This window comes from Pteropus alecto, unplaced genomic scaffold (genome assembly GCF_000325575.1).
Source record: "Pteropus alecto unplaced genomic scaffold, ASM32557v1 scaffold50, whole genome shotgun sequence".
NCBI lineage: Eukaryota > Metazoa > Chordata > Mammalia > Chiroptera > Pteropodidae > Pteropus > Pteropus alecto.
The window spans coordinates 11,390,353-11,408,518 of NW_006431918.1; the positions used below are offsets into that span (position 1 = coordinate 11,390,353).

General features: G+C 41.2%; 1 protein-coding gene across 3 annotated transcripts in view; it reads right to left on the minus strand.

Annotated features, from left to right (window-relative positions):
• Positions 1-18,166, minus strand: part of SMAD1 (SMAD family member 1) — a 68,354-nt gene that overhangs the window by 24,022 nt on the left and 26,166 nt on the right. For all 3 annotated transcript variants that reach the window (XM_025042955.1, XM_025042956.1, XM_006906286.3), the window contains exon 2: positions 15,293-15,876. In XM_025042955.1, coding sequence (XP_024898723.1) covers positions 15,293-15,692 — 400 coding nt within the window. In that variant the 5' untranslated portion in view covers positions 15,693-15,876. The remainder of the gene's footprint in view (positions 1-15,292; positions 15,877-18,166) is intronic.

An 18,166-nucleotide genomic window follows, 5' to 3' on the forward strand; every position in this document is an offset into this window, starting at 1 on the left:
AAGCTACTTAGGCAGGGTTACGCTTACGCGTAGAAGGTGCTGTAAAATAACAAGGCCTGGGCACCGCTCGCCTGCGTGGGATCCTGAAGGACAAAGTCGCTGCTCTCTCCAAGGCTGCCCTCCACCCCCGCCCAGTTCTTGCTCCTTTCCCTTCAGCAACAGTTGAGGTGAGGAATAATTTGGTGGACGAGGAAAGAATAAACATCCAGACTAAATATCCACGTTAAAACACACCTATATGCGACTCTTACTTCTTGGGTGAGAGGGCGACTACCCAGTTGAAAGAATTAGGATTTCTGTACCCCTGAGTAGCAGCCAGATATTTCCATTATGCCTATGTTGACAAACATGGGCAAGGGCCTGGCCCAGTACAGCACAGAATATAGGCAATAAGACTGTAATATCTACACACACACACACACACACACACAAAAAAGAATTAGGAATTGCAAGTTCCAGGCCCGGCTCAGGTGAGAAATAGGAAGAGAGGCCAAGAAATGACTTCACCTTCTCCTTCATGTCTCTAGCTTGTGGAAACAGAAATATGGGAGCCTGACTCTCCTGGGAGACCGTTTGCTTCGGCGCCCTGAATAAGGTTACTCCTTCCTGGCAACGTGGGACGATGACAAAGTGTGTGGCTCCCCTTTAACGGTTGCTCTTACTGGTTCATCTGAATTACAAGAATCTCCACTGAAAGAGGAAGCCGATATTAAAACACTTTTACACCCATACATTTCTTTTCGACTTGAATCACACAAAAATCTGACTGTGCTGTGTCATTCCTCTATTCTAGAAGTTCCAACCCCGGTAAGAACCGTAAACTCATTGCCCATGGCCTCCTGAGATGTATCCTGGAGGGAAAAAAAGCTCCTCCTCATGCCCTCACCACACCTCCCACCCCCACGTGGAAAATCCCTCCTGCTGGACGCCTTTAAAAGGAGGAATCGTTCGTCCACTCTTCTCCTGACCTCGCGAGAGGTGGGGAAAGTCAGATTTCTGCCTTTCCTCAGTGATGCGCCTCTGCTTTTCAAAGTATTTATGCATCTCATTCAGTTAAAAAAGTAATAATACTATCCCTGTTCTAGTTGACAGGGAAACTGAACTACGAAAGTTTCAGGAGACATTTTCGTTTCAGGAAGCGAGTTTCAGGAGACACTTGCGATTCTGCTATTGGACTTGGCTTTTCCACTGCCAAGGCACAAGGAAAAGGAAAGAAAAAGCTAAAACTGGAAAGAGGGGCGGAGCTCTGGAAAGCGCGCCTGTACGCCCTCTAGAATGGGGAGTTGTTTCAAGATTTGGAAGTACTGTGAATTCTATCACCAAGTTGTCAGTGGTAAAGTCATCCGGTAACCAGGCCAAGGCTGACAAGTCCCCATCCGGATTGTGACACACCAAATGTTCATGGACAAGCCTTTTTATTAAACACATGAGTTCTGACAGCGAAGGTGCCAGGCCCTTGCCTGTCTGTCGACATAGACGCAGTGGGAAATAGCCAGCTGCTACCCAGCAGTGCGAACATGCTTTTTAGTTCTGAAGACTCAGAAAAGGTATTTAGGGAAGGAGTCAAGACCCGAGTTCCGGCCCTGGCTATGATAATAACTACGTTGACTTTGAGCAGATCACTTCTCAGGATCTCAGTTCCCTCACACAGAAAAGCAGTGACCTTGAACTCCAAGGGGCCTTCCTGCTCTCAATTGTGCAAAGTCTTCTGACTGATGATAACGCTGCTTTATGTACATCTGGAGCTTCACAGCATACAAAGTTCAGTGCCAGCCTGCATCTCGGCTGGGTCTCAGGACACAACACTGAGATCACCTAAGAGTGGGCAGGTGGCCTGGGGCTAATAAGAATGGTCCGAGCGCTGTCCAGATGCAGTAATTCCCATGTGAAAATGGGCTGAAGTGGGGAGGGGCGGCCAAGCTGCCAAAGCAGCTGTGTCTAGAATATCTAAACCAGACAGATGGCCCTCGATACAGCATGTCAGTGACTTGAAAATAGGAACATTTTGAGTGGTGGAGAGGGTAAGACCACTTAAAAGTTAAAAGTATATGTATTTATGAAATAAAATTCCTAACTCAGGATATGTCAGAGAAACTTTACATTGAAGAAAAGATTCTCAGAATCTCTTTGAGGTTAAACTAAAAGAAGAAATCCATCCATCCATCTATCCATCTATCCATCCATCCATCCACCCATCCATCCATCCATCCATCATCTATCTCCCCAAATCCTGAGTGGTGGCACTTCATCTTTTTGTTTACTTAGTAGCGGTGATGGTAGAGAGGGTATGAAATATTAGATAATGTCCACTGAGCACTACATATATACTCATGACTACTGACGACGGGCAAGGCCCTCTGCAGGCCACCGCAGATACAGAAGTCAACAGGACAGATACTGTCCGTGCCCATATGGAGTTTACAATAGCGCTGAATCCTCACAACAGATGAGGAAGCAGACTCAGCCCAGTTCAGGAACACATCCAAGGTCACACAGTTGCTACACTGAGGGCCAGGGTTTGAATCAAGTTCACACTACATTACTCAGTACTACAAAACTGGAAAGAGACTGATTGTGGAAGTTGTTTTTAAAATTCTCTTCCCATTTTTTTGTTCAGTTTTTTGGGAGAACATCTTTTTAAAAGTTAAGATAGATTTGCCTAAAGGTAGCATTCTTTTCTTGGAATATATCAATTACTCTTGAGCACAAATATATTAATAGAAGACAAATATGTAAACACAATTTGGATATTAGCTGAGAAACGAACTGTAAATGAACTGCAGCTTTAAAGCCATCCAATTTACTTAAAGGGAGCCTGAATCTAACTCGACTTCTGAGAACTCAACTTCCTAGATCGTTTCAGGCCAGGGATTTCCTTTCTCTATCCCACGGATGATTTCCCGGAAATAGCTCTTAGATGTGACATTGTGCGGCCACAGTACATCTTCTATGGCTCCATGACCTAGTCCAGACTCCTGCGCCAATCTACCTTAGGGGGTGACTGTCCTCTCACCCTACTCGTTACCCAGGCACCCCACACCTCTTGCAGTTTCCATCTGCTAGTCTCATATGTCTGTACCCTTTGCTCACTTGGCCGTATTTCCAAGTCCAGCTCTAATGTTATCTTCGATATGGCGTCTTTCTTGGTCTTTCTACCCACTCCCAGCAGAAATGAATTCCTCTTTTCTTTTTGCCCCACTGTGGCCTAAAGAGACTATCATCACAGCGTCTATAGCATTTTATTGCTAATTTGACTACCTCACCCATAAACCCCTTGAGAGCAGAAATAGGTTTTCTTCTGTATCATCCAGTGTCTGGCACATAGTAGCTCCTTAATAACTGTTTTTTCAATTAATGTATATTTGTGAATTATATGACTATTCCTGACTGTTTATTATAAGCTGATTAATACAGACCAACCTTTCTCAAAGTATAGTCCTCAGACTTACTGTGTGTAAATCAGTAGGACACTTGTTTAAAAAGGCAGACTCTTGTACCTCATCCCAGAAATGACAATGCAGAACCCCCCAAAATAAAACCTGGGTGGAGAAAGACGAGGGGTTGCTGTAGTCATTGGTAACAGCACTAGGCATCTTGCTCTATATACCCCTAACTAGTTGTGGAACTTGAACTTCAATTTTTTAACCTTAAGTCAAATTTCTAGCAATCATCCTTTTCACCTCTAAAACATTATACGGTGTCAATTCCGATTCTCAGGGATGTATATACATTAAAATTAAAATGATACAGAAAAGACCAGCATGGCCTCATACTAAGTTGACAAGAAGATTCACGACGTGTCCAATTTTGGGTCAGGCGACGTGGTATCATGGAAAAAGCACTAGGTTTGTGTGGCTCAGGGCCGTGCAGAATCCCACCTGTATGAATGTGGGCAGCCCAAGTTCTCGCCTGTTTCTGTGTAGGAATGATAAAACAGTCTCCAACAGCCCTGTGAGGACCAACCACCCTGGCCCATAGCGGGCTTTCAAATGCTGGCTCCCTCCCTGTGTCTTCTCTTCCTATCCTTACCCCGTTTCCTTTCCTTTGCCAAATATTTATTTGCTTAATTATTACAGAAGGAAGATGCTACGTTATTAGAGACTTCATAGTTTGTTAGAAGTAGAAAAACTTCAGGATGTAAGCTAAGCACACCAAAGGGAAACGCTCTTTCATAAGGCAGACATGAAGTATAACAAGTTAGAGGTGAGTTTTAGTTTAAGACTTCCAACATGGAAAGCCCTGCTCAATTATTTACTAGTCAATTAATGGGCAATTTATGCTTTAAGCCTCGCTTCTTACCAGTAAAATGAAAATAACAGTACTTCACTCAGATTTTCTTTTTATTTAACATTTATGCAGTTCTTGTACATGCCAAGCGCCATACCAAATATTAACTCATTTAATCCTAATACCTCTGACCTAGGCACTATGCTACCTCCACTTTATAAAAGCACACATTGAGGTTAAGTGACTTGCCTGTGAATATGCAACCACTGGAGACAGGATTCAATCCCAGACAGTCTGGCTCCAGAATCTAGGTTCTTAACCACTGTGCTATGGTGTCTCTCTCAATATTGCACAAGTTATTTTTAACAAGTTTCTGGGCTATGGTAAGCACTGCTTTATTATACATAAAGCAGTCAGCCAGCGTTCCTAAACATCTGTTAGACACTAGTGATATGTAAATGACCGTCCCCAGGTGTCAACACTGGCAGCTGAGGCTGAATTTGTAATTTCAGCTGAATGTAATTAGTTCTCATTCTGCGTTCAAATTTGATTCCATTAAATATTTTTCATGAAACAGACACTAGCTATCAATCATGAAGACTGACCAACGGCAAATACATAAAGCCTCCATAAACACTTGAAGCACAGGTGTGGACCCTAAGTCAATTTACCATTATCAACCCCAAATTCATGCATTTCACATCACATGCTCTACTGCCAAAAAGTCTGGAAACCCTTCCCCTTTGTGAAAGAAAAAAAATGGATTAAAGCGGGGGAAAAACTGATGTTTTGGGGAGCGAGCACAGCGTGGTGGTTAGGAGCATGGATTTTGGAGTCAGATGTCAATCTGAATTCTAGCTCTCAGTTCCAAGTTGCATGACAATTTACTCAGCGGCATCTCAGTGGCCTTGTCGGGACCGCCGCCTCTTACAGTTGTGGCCAGGATTAAATGAGAATACGCGGACAGTGACAGCACAGTGCCTGGCACGTAGTAGGTATTGCTATTTTAATTTTCATTGTTACTATTATTGTTGTAACTATTATCTTTAGTTTTCTGAAGGTGTGTTTAGTGAAAACTTACTTAACATTACACATTTTGTTTTTATTCTGAAGGAGATGGGCACGGAAGTCACATTCCTTATTTTACTGTTTCGGCCACACTATGTTTCAAAAATGCATAAATTCTTTCCACATGTATTATTTAATTTGATCCTTGCCACAACCTGGACAGTAGATATGTTCACTCCCCATGTCACAGGTTAGCAAAGAAAAAGCTCAAAGAGGACAAGTAATTGGCCCAAGGTCAAAGATATCAAGTGCCAAAATTTTAGTCCAGGCCTTCTGATCCAAGATTCTCCCTGACCATATTCAACCTTAAAACTAAAGAGAAATAAGCATCTCCTTTAAATGATTTTATTTGTCCTTAATTTCCTATATAACTCCATATTTTTGAGTCAGCGACCAGCACCCTACTGTAAGAGCCCGTCCCTCCCCCCATTTATTTATCATCAGCATGGATTCCTGTTTTCATCCCCCAATGGTTTATAATTCATTTCTGTCCTTAGTTATTTGTTGCTCGAATTGTCTGACTTGGCCAGGGGCAGCCCCTTAACAGGGACCCCTGTGTCCTCAGGGCATGCTCCTACCAGGTTCCTTTTTTTTAAAAAAACAATTCATTTTAAAATTAGCTATTGTTCTCATTTAAAAGCTGCAGGTTATAGATTTCAAAAGCATTTACCCGCAACTGTTCCTAACTTGATTTTACTTAAAATCTAGAGAGCTAGCTAGATAGAATTTAGGGAAATTACAGGGAAACATAAAGGAAAAAACATACAGGACAATTCCACTCTTTTGTCATATATATTTACTTTTAGTTTACAAGAAGCTGCCCAAACATCACTTCTAAAAAATCATAGGCTCTCCCCTTGCCTTACTGTGACTGAAGACGCAGGTGAGCAGACAGGTGAGGTGAGGTGAGGTGACGGTAATGTGACTACATAAGCCCGCTCACTACCTAGATAAGAAATGGCTTCTTTCGTGTGAAAGGGCGAAGAACAGCAGCATCCCTTGGAGAGCCGTTTCAGAACTGATGTAGTCATGCCGTAGGACGTAAGCCTGATCTGCCATCGTAAGGTCTGCTAAGATTCCAGAGCGTAAAAATGACGATTCAAACAAAGAAGTGGGAGGAAAATGTGCCAAACAGCCCTTTGTTGACCTACATCTTTTTATTTACACATAGTCCATGTTTCCAGACTCTAGACCCATTATCAGGAAGTTAGTCACTTCTAGTTACATAACCCATGTCACTCCTAGCAGCTTTAGGAAGAGCAGACCTGCACTTATCGCAGCGCGAGCAGGCTTCAGTGATAAAGGTCACAGGAATGGAGAAATCCTGCTGAGGGCACCGATAAAAGTGGACCGGGGTAGGCGGCGAGTGTTTATCTCCCCATCTCCCACATCCGGGGAAGAAGTGCTGTTGACACAGTGGACCAGACCAGACTAAACGCAGGGGAAACAGAAGTCTGCAGCTTTTCCAACTAGCCCCAAAACCAGTGTCCAAGAACTACACTGATCCCCAGCCAAGCTGGCAAATTAACAAAATTTGGGTTTTTAGCTCTCCCGTTCTTCAGGCCCTCTGAGATTGTTAACACAGCGCTCACAGGCCCCCGCAGCGGCCCAAAGTCCTCAAGCTCTGCTCTTGAAATATTCTCTCTTTGCTTCCCTCTCCTCCCCAAACAAATCTCATTCTTCCAAGTATCAGGGCAGAGGTCTGATGGTTTGCCTGATTCATGATCATGAGGCACGATGCTGAGTCTTTCGAGAGAACGTGTGCATTGTGAAGTGGAAAAAGACAAGGAGTGGGACGTACATTTGGGGGAGAAGAAATCTCCGGTCCTTCCTTTGGGCCTTTCGATATCCAATACCACAGAGGCTGCACGGAAAACCAAGAGAATCGGCCTGAGATCATTACATAAGCCAACCTTGCCTTCCATTTCTCTCGCTCTTTCAAGTGTTCATCAAGAGTATATGGCGCTGCCGCCATGGGGAAAGTCACCTGTGACTCCTCCACCCCAACCACATAAAACACTCTCAAACCTGCCAAAAAAAAAAAATCACTGTCTGAGGATGATCCACATGTGGGCAAAATAAGCCAAAAAGCCTAACTCGCAGGTCTCAATATTATTCCAGCCACAGCTAGTCTTGGAGATATCGGCCAGCTTTTCCCTTTATTATCGCATGACTGCCATCAGTGTCTACACTATTTGTTGTAACAAACATTTTTCTGTGGTTTTCAAAATTGTTCTTTTTCATCAGCCATGTTTTTTTGTGTTTGGTTTCTAACACTAGCTGGCTAGTGTCCCTTTGATCCTATGAACTAACAGTGGTGGGTGGAAGGGCGTTGAGCCTTAAATACATCAGGAAGATCAGAAATATCTCCTCTTGCCCACCTAATGTTGCAGAGATGGAGGATAATGGTCAGGCAAGCAAAAGTATGAGAAAGATACTTTGTATAATCTGTAGCATACAGTCTTAAAATTTTAAATTGGAGTAGATTTGGCAACAGAAAAGTTCCACCCAGAAACAAATCACATAATTGTTCAGTTGTTGGCTTCAATATATGTAATTTATGTAAAAATAACACATAGTAACAGCTAAAACTTTCCACATATTCATCGATAAATAACACAAAACCAATGCCCCCAAATAATGCATTAGGAACAGTTGCTCAGAAAAAAAAAATCAGAATAAACTCTACTTTTTGCTTTGGATTTAAGAATATGGAATCCACTGAAAGATCAGGGTATAAAATCCTACTCATGATTATATTACTTCATCTGTTCTAATAATATTGTAGATGACAATGATGATATTATTAAATACAAGTCAAACGTCAATGACAGTTTCTTTAAGAAAAATTTACCATCTCCATGTCCACTTGCCTGTGTGTTGAGTTTGGACAGAAGTAAAAAATTTTTTCAAAACAGAACTTCCATGTGGATGGAGAACGGAGCCCTGAGTGGACTGGGGAAGAGGGACTGTGCAGGCGGCAACATGCTCCTGGCCCCAAGGCATCCCTCCTCTGCAGAAGCGGCCTCTGCAAACTGCCTCAGCCTTCTTCCCCACCACCCGCTCTGCAGGCACACATGCCTAGCTTTGTACCTCTTGCAGCTTTTAGAGCATCCTTCTTTCATCTCAATGTTACGCACATCTCTCTCCCACACCAAAAGTACTAGAGAACCATCCAGACGAGGACTAGAAACACAGATCCACCATACACAGTAGTATGTCTGTACCACCACATGGGCTGGAACACAACGTCCACATGTGTTAGAGTGAGCTTTTTGGTGGTCACTCTCCAGCTTATAAAAGTTAGCTGCATTCCCTGTCCATACTTCTATTAAATCTAGTTAACACACTCTGCTGTAATTACACGCTAGTCTTTCCTGGGCAGACTCAGTTCCTGATTTGTTGTATAGGTGCCATGAAAGTTTGAAGAGGAATTTAGATGTAGATGAACATAGAGGGTGATGGTTAACTACATGTGTCAACTTGACTGGGTTGAGGGATGCCCAGATCGCTAGTAAGATTTTATTTCTGGCTGTATCTGGGAGTGCATCTTTGGAGGAGTTTAGCATTTGAATTGGTGAACCGAGTAACGAGGTGGCCCTCATCCAATCTCTGAGCACCTGCACGGAACAAAAAAAGCACGAGAAGGGCAAATTTGCTTTTTGAGCCTGAGATGGGATATCCATCCTCTCCTGCCCTTGGGCATCAGTGCTCCTGGCTCTCCTGGGCCTCCAGCTTGAAGACAGGAGATCACGAAACATTTCATCCTCCATCCTCCTGTGAGCCAATTCCTACAATAAATCTCCTTGTGTGTGTGTGTGTGTGTACACTATTGGTTCTGTTTCTCTGGAGAACCCTGACTAGTACACAAGTCATAATGCTTTAATTTCTATAGTTAAAATTGTTGCTAATTAATCCCAAATTTTTAAAGCACTTGCAATGAGCATATCCTGATATCCTGATTACTGCTTCAGTTATCACACTCCTAGATATCACCACTCAATATAACCTTAAAAGAAAAGTCAATACTTTTCTTCAAATGGATATACTAATATAAGGCTTAAAAAAAATGTGGATGATAGAAATTTCTGTCACCCTTGGTTCAAATAAAACATTCACAATATAAACACATTTTTAAAAAGATTTTGATTATTTTTTTTAAAAAATATTAACTTCACTAAATCTCAATCCTTGAGCATATGCATTTTTAATATTCTGTGTGACAAAAAGGAAGTGCACACAGATATGGGTGGTGAACACACAATGCAACATACAGATGACACGCTGTTGAACTGTACACTTGAAACACTGGATTTTGTGGATCACTGTCACCCCAATAATTTTTAATTTAAAATAAATAAAACACAATTTCTATTCTTTCACACACACAAAAAAGACTTGCCCCCAAAAGATCTTACATTGTGATGGAAAGAAACAAACTATAAATAAGTAAATATATACTCTAAAAAAAAAAAGTACACACAGAGCTCCTTTGCTGCATATTAAAGTACAAAGGTTGTCTCAAGGAAAAGCACTAGTAAGATTGTTGGAATTGTGAGCTGAACTAGATGCTTCCCCCCCAAATCACTATTTTTTAAATTAGGATAATTATATCTTCACATGCAGCTGTAAGAAATAGAGATATCCTGCCTGCCTTTTACCCAGTTTTTTCTAATGGTAACATTTTGCAAAGCTATAGAACACCGTGACAATCAGAATACCGACACTGACGACAGCCAAGGGATGGGAAATTTCTATCCACCTGAGGATCCCTCACGTTGCCTCTTCTAGTCACACCCACTGCCCTCCTGCCCCCAACCCCTCCTCAGCCCCTGGCAACCACCAATTCGCTCTCCATTTTCTATAATTTTAAGACGTTCTTTTTAAGGTAAAATTTACCAAGTAGCAAATTCCACGGTGACTGTGGCAGCCAGTGAAAAACTTGCATTCAGTCAAGAGATGAAGAGGATTTTAGGTGTATTTTATTTTTTAACAGCTGGGAGCTATTATGCTGAAAATGAAAGCACCTGGAAGCTAACTCCAGGGTGTCACCTGCCAGACCAAAACTGAAACCTCAGAATTTCAAGCTCAGGTTTAATATGGCCTTTCAAGTTGATTAAGTTCAAAGTATAGAAGATAATTTTCCAGAACCATGTGAAAAAACGCGAAAGAAAAAAAAAAAAAAGCCAAATGACAGGAAGTCTCCACGAAGGCATTTTAATAGCAGCGGATAGCAACTGAATGGTCTTCTCAACACCACAGTTAGATGACTTTACACTGTCAGCATTTCCTTTGGTAAAGAAAAAGAAAACCTACATTAACCCAACCACTAATAAGTACCCTTGATTCTAAAGGCTACTAAAAGTCCAAGTACATAGTGACCCGTTACATCAGCAGCAGCGGGTCACAGTCTTCAGAAGCCGCACGGACTTTCTTTCCATTCACTGTCCACGCATTTGCAGAAAAAGAAATTCTTAACATCGCGTACCTAAATAATCCTGTTCGCACATACAGTCATGCCTCACTTAACGACGGGGATACATTCTGAGAACTGCTTCGTTAGGCGCTGTCATCGTGCGAACATCACAGCGGCCCTTACACAAACCCAGAAGGCGTAGCCTACCGCACACCCAGGCTGTCGGCGCAGCCAACTGCTCCTCGGCTATGAGCCTGTACAACACCTAACTGTAAAGAACAGTGTAGGCAACGGTAACACAGTGGTAAGGATTCGGGCATCTAAACATAGAAAAGGTACAGTAAAAATACAGTATAAAAGACAAAAAACGGTACACCTGTATGGGCACTTACCATGAATGGAGCTCGCAGGACTGGAAGCTGCTGTGAGGCAGGGAGTGAGCGGTGAGTGAACGTGAAGGCCTAGGACATACTGTGCACTACCGTGGACTTATAAACACTATACTTAAGCTACAGTAAATTTATACAATAATTTCTTTAATGATAAATTCAACTAGCTTACTCTATTTTACTTTATAAACTTTAATTTTTTAAACTTTTCAACTCTTGTAACATTTAGCTTAAAACACACATTGTACAGCTGTACAAAAATATTTTATATCTTTATTCTATAAGTTTTCGAGCTTTGCTGTTAAAAACTAAGACACAAACACACATGAGCCTAGGCCTACTCGGGGTCAGGATCATCAATGCCACGGTCTTCCATTTTCACATCTCATCCCACTGGAAGGTCTTCTGGGGCGATAACACGCATGGAGCCGTTGTCTCCTGTGAGAACAATGCCTTCTTCTGGAACACCTCCTGAAGGACCTGCCTGAGTCTCTTCTTGAGGAGGTGTCACTCTTTTCAGAGATACGTCCATTGTGGTTTGTTTCTTTTTTCATCATAAATTTTTCTTGCAAGCAAATAATGCACCATGAACATTCCTCTCTCTATTAATGAAAACCTTTCAGTGTTGGGGTTCGTGTTGGGGTAAACTTTTTTAAGTACTTGTTGAGGTCTGCAAAAGTGTCTGCTAACCTCTTCACTGTGGATTTTCTTGGGGGTTCTTCTTTTAGGCTCCTGCAGTTTCCTTTTCTCTTGCTTATTCTTCAGCTATGTGTTCCTGTTCCGGCTCTATCAACTCCCCATTAGTCAGTTCCTCAGGAACAACCTCTAGGAGCTCCTCAATGTCACCCTCATCCACACCCAAGCTCAAGTTGTTTGCCAGCTCAGCCAGAGCGTTGTTGATTTCTGCAATCTCCTCGTCCTTAGCAAATCCTCTGAAGTCATGAATGAACCTCTTGAGTGTCTTCTTCCAGATACCATTCATACATTCCTCGGTGATGACATCACACCAAGCACAAGCAAGTTTCTTAATGCAGAACCTTAAACATCACAGATTTTGTCACTTCTCCAGAACTGCATCAGTGTCTTCCTCAGCTGCAGCAACAGCCTGGACAAAGATCTTGCTCAGGTAGTAGGCTTTACAAGCTATTATAACTCCTTGGCCCACTGCCTGAAATGAAGAGGTGATGTTTGGAGGAAACAATACCACTTTGATATGGGGATGAAAATCACTAAGAATAGGAGGATGTCCGGGAGCGTTATCAATAATAAGCAAAATCTTGAAAGCTACGTTATTCTCCAAACAGTACTTTTCCATTTCGCTGACATAGCAATTGGAGGGCACCTTGGAAGAGGAGCTGGGTCATCCTTGACTTCTTACTGCTACTGTACTACAATGCCAATGTATGCTTAGTGATATGCCTGAAGGCCCTGGGGTTCCCACTGTGCCAGATCACAAAGGATTTCCATTTGTAGTCTGCAACACTGCTCCCAAGTATAACTGTTATCCTGTCCTTACAAGCCTTGAAGCTGGCACTGACTTGGCCTCTTTATGGATGAAAGTCCTTTCAGGCATCCATTTTCAGAGTAGGGGGATTTCATCCATATTGAATATTTGCCCTGGCAGTAAATTTCCTCCACCATCAGCGTACCCAGCAAGTCTAAAAAATCTTCAGCTGCCTTCACATCAGCACTTTCAGGAAACCCAACAACATAGTCGGGTCCAGCCTTTTCTCTCAACATCGCAAACAAACTTTTTGCTTTGGCCACGATCATCATGGTGCTGAGATGGATACGTTTCAGTGTCTGGTCTTCAATTCAGGTCACTGAAAGGTTCTCCATGTCTGACACAGGCCTTTCTTGAATTTTTGTTAGTCTTGTTGCCTTCAGTGAAGCAGATCCTTTAATAGCTTCTGTCATTTGTTCTTGTTCTTTAAGATCATAGCTGTGGTGGAATGGGACGTGCCTGATCGGACAGAGAGCAATAACCATCACTGATTTTCATTGTCCCGCATCACTTTTAATTCCGTTTTCAAGTCAATCACTTGATGTGGTCTCTTACCGGCAACACTAGCGGTGGATTTTGTACATTTAGGGGCCATGATGAACAAAACAACATGAAATTAAATTGAGCACAAGAGAAAACGATGCAATCAAGAGACCTGGTAAACATGAGACGTATGAGGCTGCTGCTGGCGTAACATGGCAAAGTGGAAAGAGGAAAGTCTTAAAATGATGATACACAGTATACTGTAGGGTAAATACGTAAACCAGAAACACTGTCTTTTATTATCAAATATTATATACTATACACGACTATATGTGCTACGCTGTTATGCAACTGGCAGCACAGTAAGCTTGTTTACAACAGCACCACACAGACACACGAGTAATGCGTTGCACTGCAATGTTATGACAGTATAGTTCTCTAGGTGACAGGAATTTTTCAGCTCCATTAAATCTTACGGGATCGCTGTCGTATATGCAGTCCATCGTTGAATGAAGTGTCATTATACAGCACATGTTACTCATACGCTACTTTTTCCTCTCCCAACTATTTGCTCCATCTCAATTTCTGGCTAAAAGAAGATCATGTATCTTTGTGCTAATTGTTTTTTTTTTAATTAACATCACAGCAGGTATAACAAGCAGTAAAAAATGTCTATATTAGAATAAGGGGAATTGAGCAAGGTTGTTGGAAAAAAGCAAGTGTAGTCTGAACAAGAGCAATTGTAACAAATTGTAACTTTTAAAAGGATACAAGAAAAATCCAAACATTTATCTAAGAAAAGATGTATAAGAACTTTATGGAGTAAACTTAAAGAAAAAGACTTAAATAAATTTATTAAAATATTATACTCTATCACTTTGTCAATCCTCCTCTGGATGAAATTCACTAAAATTTCTGGAGAATTTGTCATGGAATATGACAAAGTAATCCTAAAATGTATGATACAGAAATTGCAAAAACATAACGTTGTATGAATATAACAAGTTGTGGAAGGATCCTCCAGTACCATTACGCGATACTTTTAAATTTACAAAGTTATATTAGATACTGTCATGGATTCATAACATATATACTAATAGCATAAAAGCACTCGTGGTAAACATCAAACTGTAACCACCAAATTCAGAGTAGCAGTTACTGGAAGGATCAGCAAGGCATAAACTGGAATTTCAGTTTTATTTGTAATCTTTTATTTCTTAAATTGGGTGGTGGATACAAAGACATTTATTATATTATTCCCTAGTCTTTAAACTTTTTTTATGTCTTAAATAAAAAACAAACAGAATGTCTTTAAGAACCATGTTATTACATGGTCTAACAAACATCAATCCAGTAACTACATCAGCACCACAAGAAGTACTGTTAGAAATATGGATTACCAGGCTAGGCCAGAATCAGCAATTTTGGGAGGGAAGCCATGTGATTCCAACGTACAGCCTCACCTGGGAACCTTTGGGAACCACTGGCTATTAATAGGTAATCCAGCAACAAAACTGGCTCCAATGTGACAATGAGAAATTTAGATGCATGAGACTGCCTATCGCTTTCCAACAGATGCAAATGTCCAGAACATGGATTCTAATTTGAGAGCAAAACCATACAAATTTTAAAGCAGTATAGTATATCCTTTGCTGTACCCCCACCTCAATGTTCACACACGTAAAAACTAGGAATATCTTATAAATAGTATCAAATAATTCCACAGCAGAACATAATTCCTTCACATTCTCCATAGTGAATATGTCATAGCAAAATTCCACCAAAGAGGGTCAGATAATATTCTTAAGGACAAAGGGGTACAAATCACTGGCAACTCCCTTCAAGATGTATTTCCCTCAAGTATGCGGATGGCAACAGCACGCTTCTTTACTTCCCTAATCTTCTTGCCTTGTACTATAATCATAGCTAAGTATGTCTAGAGAAATGCACAGAACCAATGGGAAACATAAAAAATAAATTTAGAAAGAAAACGGTTTATTTAAAGTTCCGGGTATTAGTACTGCTATGATAATTTCACCCCCGCTGCTCCTATGAAACAAAGTTAACAAGGGAGGGCTAAGTCCTGAGAATGCATGAAACGTTCAAGGGCTGACAAACTACAACTCAGAAGATAGAAAAGGCATTACGCCGTTATGCTAAACACCGTGAGTCTGCTACACGCATCAAGGAAAAGCGCTCACTCACCAGGGCTTTCTACTCGCTTGTAGTGGTAGGGATTGATGCACACCTCCTTCTGCTTGGAACCGAAAGGGAACTCACAGCATTCCAGTGGTTTTAGTTCGTGGTGGCTCTGAAGATCGGGCCAGCGCCACACACGGCAGTAAATGACGTGAGGCAGTCCCTTCCGGTGGGAAACCTGCAGCCGGCCGTCCAGAGAGCGGGGGATGGTGACACAGTTGCTGGGCTGCCCGGGGCAGCTCAAGGCCTTTTCCAGTTCCTCCATGGCCCCTTTCTTTTTCTTCAGTTTTTTCACCAAAGCATCGACAGCTTTTTCTGCCCATTTTTCTTCTTCATCGCCCTGTTTCCACCCAAGAAGTCTCTTTACAGCTGGACTTGTGAAGGAAAATAAACTTGTCACATTCATAGTGATGGCACTAGTTACACTCTCCTTGGATATGGTGAAGGGAAGGCGTCTCCAAAACGCAAGAGGACACCGGAAGAGAGTTCCCTTTATTTACACAGAATTCTCTTGAGCTTCTTAGTTTTGAGGTCCTGAAAAGTAGAAATGACCATTCCTAGTATTTCAAAAGGTAATCCAAGATCAGCACCTATGAAAGACAAGAGAGAGAAACAATATTTAAGATTATCTCTACCACAAAACCACAATTTACTAAAGAATTACCATGGGACAGGTGCCATGTTAAGTGCTCTTAGGTATTACAGTATGCTATGGACTGAATTATGTCCCCCCTAAAACTCTTGCTGAGACCCTAACCCCCAATGTTACTATAATAGGAGATGGAGCCTCCAAGGAAATAAAGGTAAATGAAGTCATGAGGGTGGGGCCATAATCTCATAGGATTGGTGGCTTTATAAGAAGAGGAAGGGTCAGATCTCTCGCTCTCTCTCTCCCCATGCACTGAAGAAAGGCCATGTGACAGCACAGAGAGAAGGCGGCCATCTGCAAGCCTGGAAGAGAAAACCAGAAACCTAACTGGCTGGAAACTTGATCTTGGACATCCTAACGTCCAGAACTGTGACAAATTTCTGTTGTTTAAACCACCCAAGCTATGGTACAGCAAGTCCTCACTTAACGTTGATAGGTTCTGTGACTTTAAGCAAATGATGTATAAGAAACCAATTTTACCATGGGCTAATTGATATAAACGAGAGTTTAGTTCCTATGGCATCTCATCAACATTATAAGGAAACAACATTGAGCAAAATGACATTATTCAAGGACCTGCTGTATTTTGTTATAGCTGACTAATCCGCAGTATTTAATCCTTTAATCCTTTCAACTAATAAAATTATTGCCATTTTGCAGAAGGATAAATTGAGACACAGTTTTGAAAGTAGTATGCTACAGTTTAGATAAGTACTGAGATAGAGGCAATAGACACCTTAGTGCAAAAAAGTCCAAGCTCTCAACAGATAATTAATTATGTTTTCTATTTAGATTCATTTACAGGCACTAAAAATATATTTCAAGACACACCTCAACCAACAAAAGCTGAAAGCAACAGGAAAAAAATTAGAATACAATAGTCTTAACATCTGTTTTTAGTTTGTTCCTCAAGTATTTCTTATGCTAAAAGGAAAGGTAGTCATATTTCTACTATATAAATGTAACAACATTTTAGGGCATTTATTTAGTGAACAAGCCTGTGCCTATGGGCTACAAAACAAGTAAGGTAGGAAATTTATTTCCCACTTTTCTGAATTTGCTTTTCATTGACATGAAAGGAATGAAGCACATGAACGCATACTGTACCAAATTCTTTAGTCAAATTGTTTCATTTAACCTAGTCATTCTCCACCAGATGAACACACAAAAGGTGAGAAAGATTAAAGGGGATAACTTTACACAAACTCTGGCTAAGAAACAGCAGCATGTATCCAAATAAGCTCCTCCCAAAAAATAACCATTAAAGCTGAACAAAATAAAAACAAACTGTGGTGGGGGGGGGGCCCAGCTTTTTAAAGGGATCAAAGAGGAACCGAGGCGCTGAGGACTGGAGCAGCCAAGCTGCTGCAGAGAAGGAAAAAGCAATGAAGTGAACGGAACATTCTCAAACATCTGCCAAAGCCAATGCTAGAAGCAGCAAGAGGCCCAGTAGCCAAGCTGAAAGAAGCTAAAGACCTAAGCAGAGATTTTAGTAGCTTCATGGTGTTGAGGAGACAAAAAAGCTGGAGATGAGGGACTGCTGCTGAGAAGGTGGCCCTGGAAAATACACTAACTAGGCTTTCGGTTCAGACAGCCCCTAAACAGATAGGGCCTAGTGTGAGGGCGAATATGAAATGGACTGGTTTTCACAGTGAAACACAGCCTAGAATCATCTGGATCAAGGTGATGGGAGGAGAAAAAACTGGCAGAGGCATATATGCAGACACTGACCAAGGCTTTTCCAAAACTGAGAACAGACAACTAGCCACAGATCATGAAACCCTAAAAATCCCAAGAAAGATAAATACAAAAAAAAAATCTACAAGTTTTGATGTGTCATAGCACAGTAAAATTGCCAAAAACCTATGACAAAATTCTTTACAGACATATTACTCTCAAATGTGCAAAAGGCTGACGGCTGACATTTCAACAGAAACAATGGAAACAAGAAGACAATGAAATAACATTCTAGCATGCCAAATGTAAATAAATAGTGGATAACTTATAATTCTATACTTAGTGGAAAAATCATGCAAAAAAAATAATTGTGAAATAAAGATGCTTTCCAACAAATGAAATCTGAGAGAAATGGCTTCCAGCAGAAAGTTGTCAAGCAAAATGAAAAAGATCCTAGAAAGAAGCAAGCAACTGCAAGAAAAAATGAAGAGTTCCAAAAGGGTAAATAAGGGTAGGTCTAAATGAATGCCGACTTTACAAAATAATAAGAATCT